The sequence below is a fragment of the Jatropha curcas genome, chromosome 6, assembly GCF_041381405.1.
Source record: "Jatropha curcas cultivar XTBG-Jc1 chromosome 6, XTBG_Jcur_1.0, whole genome shotgun sequence".
In the NCBI taxonomy this organism is placed as follows: Eukaryota; Viridiplantae; Streptophyta; class Magnoliopsida; order Malpighiales; family Euphorbiaceae; genus Jatropha; species Jatropha curcas.
The window spans coordinates 26,269,102-26,272,672 of NC_143156.1; the positions used below are offsets into that span (position 1 = coordinate 26,269,102).

The 3,571-nt window shown below is 32.0% G+C and overlaps 1 protein-coding gene across 1 annotated transcript; it reads right to left on the minus strand.

Annotated features, from left to right (window-relative positions):
• Window positions 1-1,053: 1,053 nt before the first annotated feature.
• Window positions 1,054-2,947, minus strand: LOC119370072 (akuammiline synthase 2-like). The gene is made up of 2 exons (XM_089722195.1): window positions 1,527-2,947; window positions 1,054-1,262 (listed from the first exon to the last, which is right to left on the minus strand). The coding sequence occupies exon 1, from the start codon at window positions 2,892-2,894 to the stop codon at window positions 1,539-1,541; it is 1,356 nt and encodes a 451-aa protein (XP_089578321.1). The 5' UTR covers window positions 2,895-2,947; the 3' UTR covers window positions 1,054-1,262; window positions 1,527-1,538.
• Between the last annotated feature and the right edge of the window lie 624 nt (window positions 2,948-3,571).

The window sequence follows — 3,571 nt, forward strand, 5'->3', positions numbered from 1 at the left end:
GCTGACATTGCCACCATCATCCCTCTTTCTAAATCTCAATCAAGAGTTTTGTATACAGACCATAGATCCGATTATTACAAATCTTATCCAATTTACTCTGGTCCACACAATAAGCAAATCAAAAACAAGAATAAAAATAAAAAATATAGAAGAAACGAAGATAAAAAAAAATAAAATAAAAAGAAGGTTAAGATGAAAGCAAATAGAAAGAAGGTTAAGGATATGATAGTTGGTAATATAAAAAAGGAACGTTGAGGATCTTCGCGATGACAGGAACAAGAGAGTGATGACCGAGATTTGCCTTTTCATTTTCTTTTAAACAAAAAAATAAAGAAGAGGAGAGTGTGTAGTTAAATGGGAATTGTTATCTTTTTTTTTTTTTTTTTTTTGTTTAATTCTAAAAGGAGATTGACACTCTCCACCATTTTCTCTCTTTACACTCTCTCAATCAAGAATTTCTTACCCTTTCTTTCTTTTTCTTAACAACCAAACAAGCAATAAGTTAAAAATTGATTTTTAAGCCACACCTTCTTCACCGGATTTTTCATTCTCTAACTGACAATTGATAAAGAGACTAATTTTTAGGCAAACGAAAAAAAAATTCGATAGAGAAAAAAAAAAGGAAAAAAAGAAACAAGAAACTAAAATTCAAAACGCAGAGAAGAACGAGGTGGAGCTATTTGGGGATATTTTTTACCCATATTTAATTTCTATCTCCTTAAACCGCCCAAATTTAGATTGACTTATTATTTGAAAATGTAATAAATGGACCAAATAGATATTAGGTATAACAGACATAAAAGATGAGCGTCTGACAATATTTCCCTGAATTAAAAAGAAACTTGAATTCCAATGAAGGATCTAATTGCTTTTCTTTTTTTTAAATTTTTTATTTCTTTTCACATAAGCCCAGAGCAGCTCATTTCCTTTGTCCTTATTTTATTAACCTACATTTCAAAATAATTTAATTAATATTTATAATTTGCATTGGCAAAATGCAGAAAGGAAAACAAAAGGCAGGCAGAGTTTGAAAGAAAAAGTAAATCAAAGAGCTAAAAAAAACCACATTAACTAGCAATTGCAGAACAGTACGTTGAGCTTAAACAAAATAAAACAAACCAAAAGCTAGCTAAAACAACTTTAAGACAAAGAAATTAGTGTCACCCAATACATAAAAGGCTTCAAAAAAGCAACAGTCACGTGCAATACTGCTTGTTTGGCCAGTGAATTTACTTCATTCTTCTTAATTTATATGACAGAATCTGAATAGAGAAAATAAAAGTATCAGAAATTTCAATTAGAATTCAAGACAATTATTCTATTCAGAAATTCTAATTCGTTGCCATTTCTTTATAAATATATATAAAAAAAAAAAAAAAAAAAAAGCCTTCATAGTTTCGTCAAAACGGCGTAGTTTAAAGTTTAACAGTTTTATGAATAGGTACAAACTAACATATATATCCAAGAAACAAATGAAACTACATAAAATAAATAGTTAGAAAATATTAGCACATATACATTCATACCTGACATAAAGATCACAGACTAGATATCCTTGGATTCGGAGAAGCAAACGCCAAGAACTCAGGATTACGTTGAAGAATCTCCATTCTTTCATCATCTAAAGTAATCCAGGCTTCAATCCCTTTACCATCCTTTGCATCAACAAAAACAGTCAAGTTTCTAAATGCAGCTCCTGCTTTTCCCATAACGCCAACCCAATAAGGCTCTCCCCACCCGAAATCGGGCTTTGTAAATGACATATTACACCAGCTTGTAAAGGCAAAAATATCAGGTTTTTCAGAAGTAAACAACTCACTTAATTGCTCACAGTACTCTGACATAGTCTCATACCCATTATCGCCTTGTAAACTATGTGTATACTCAGTTTTATATAGCCCAATAGATTCACTTAATAAACTTGCGAGTTCATGTAACTCTGTATTTTTTTTATCATTAGGATCTGCAACTGCTACTGCCCACCAAAATAAGTTTCCAATGGACCCATTATTCATTGGTGGCTTTGTTTTCTTCCGTAGATCTACTGCTTCAACTAAAATCGATGTTCTAGAGTCACTTCCTCTTCTTGATTCCACCATTGATGATGCTTGCATACAATATTTCCAAATGAAACATGAAAGCGTCTCAATTCGGGTTGGTTGAGCTACATTATTTTTTCTGTCGCCTTTTGCCATAGCTTTTAGAGTAGCCATGGCTTTAGGATTAAAAGAAAATCTTTTTGTGATGTAATTAGCTTCGGTGAACCATAAACTCTCCATTAGAGATAAATGGTCTTGAGGAGATGGAATTCTTGAAGGAAAAAATAGTGATGGTTCATCGAGATATGGCGCTATAACGCCGTTAAAATCCCGACGATGTAAAGAAGTCCAAGAAGACATGAAAGCAGAACCTGCTGCGGCATCTATTAGCTTATGTGACATGCTGCAACCCAATGTTATTCCACCGCAAGTGAAAATGCTTACTTGGAAGGCTATTATGGGTATTTCTATGGATACTTCCTTGGTAAAGGGGTTGCACGGAAGAAAACTGTTTAATAACTCCGTTTGACGGAGCTTGAGAAACTCAGACATGGAACAATTCACTTTAGCTTCAAAGAATGGAACTCCTTCGTTGAAACGATTGATATAGAGGTTATCACAAGTTGGTCTTCCAGAAAAAGGGTAGTACAGATTTAGGGTTTGAGATAGAGATTCTTTTAAGTGGGTTAAGGTTTGAAGAGTAGTAGATACATTATTCATGGGGTAGAACAAAATCAGTGGAAAATATGTTGTAGGAGTAAGTTGGTCTAAAAGGGTGAGTTTATAGGGTCTTTTGTGTTGAACTGTTGGGGAAGATGGCTTTATCAACTCTCTTGAAATTATTAGAACTTCCATCTCTCTTAGCTACTAGATTTGCAGTATCTTGGAGAAAACTTGTAGTGCCCTTATATGAGTTGTAGTATGTATATAGGATCAGGGAAGCAGTTGCCTACATTTTTTTTTTTTTTTTTTGAGAATAAATTAAATTAGAAAATTCATTAAAAGGAAACTGTATACATATGTGAAATACAGATTATCATGTTTTTATATTTTTATACAGAAAGTCTAATAATAAACCTATTATATAAAATATAAAAAAACGCAATCTTGATTTGAAATTCTAATTAAGTTGACAAAAGATAATATTTGTGGCATAGGCAATTGTTTACTCCACTTGGTGATTATTCATGGCCATTGTTTGATTTTATGGTTTTTCTACAAGTCCGATATGATTAACTTCAAATTTCTTCTTCTATCGGAGATGAGATCTTATACTTCTTTCTGCATAACTATCCAAATAACAAAAGACGCTAGATAAAATTACTATAATGGTGATAACAATAACTCAGAACTAGATCTGAGATAAAATCCTAAGATATGGACAATAATAAATCTCAATATTTGGACGAAAATAAATCTGAAGATTATTTGTTAAAAAATAAACAAAAAGAAGAGGGATGACCACCGGTCAAAACTCACGTTATATATTATTACGCGATATTATCTCATTATATAGATCTATATACAGAACT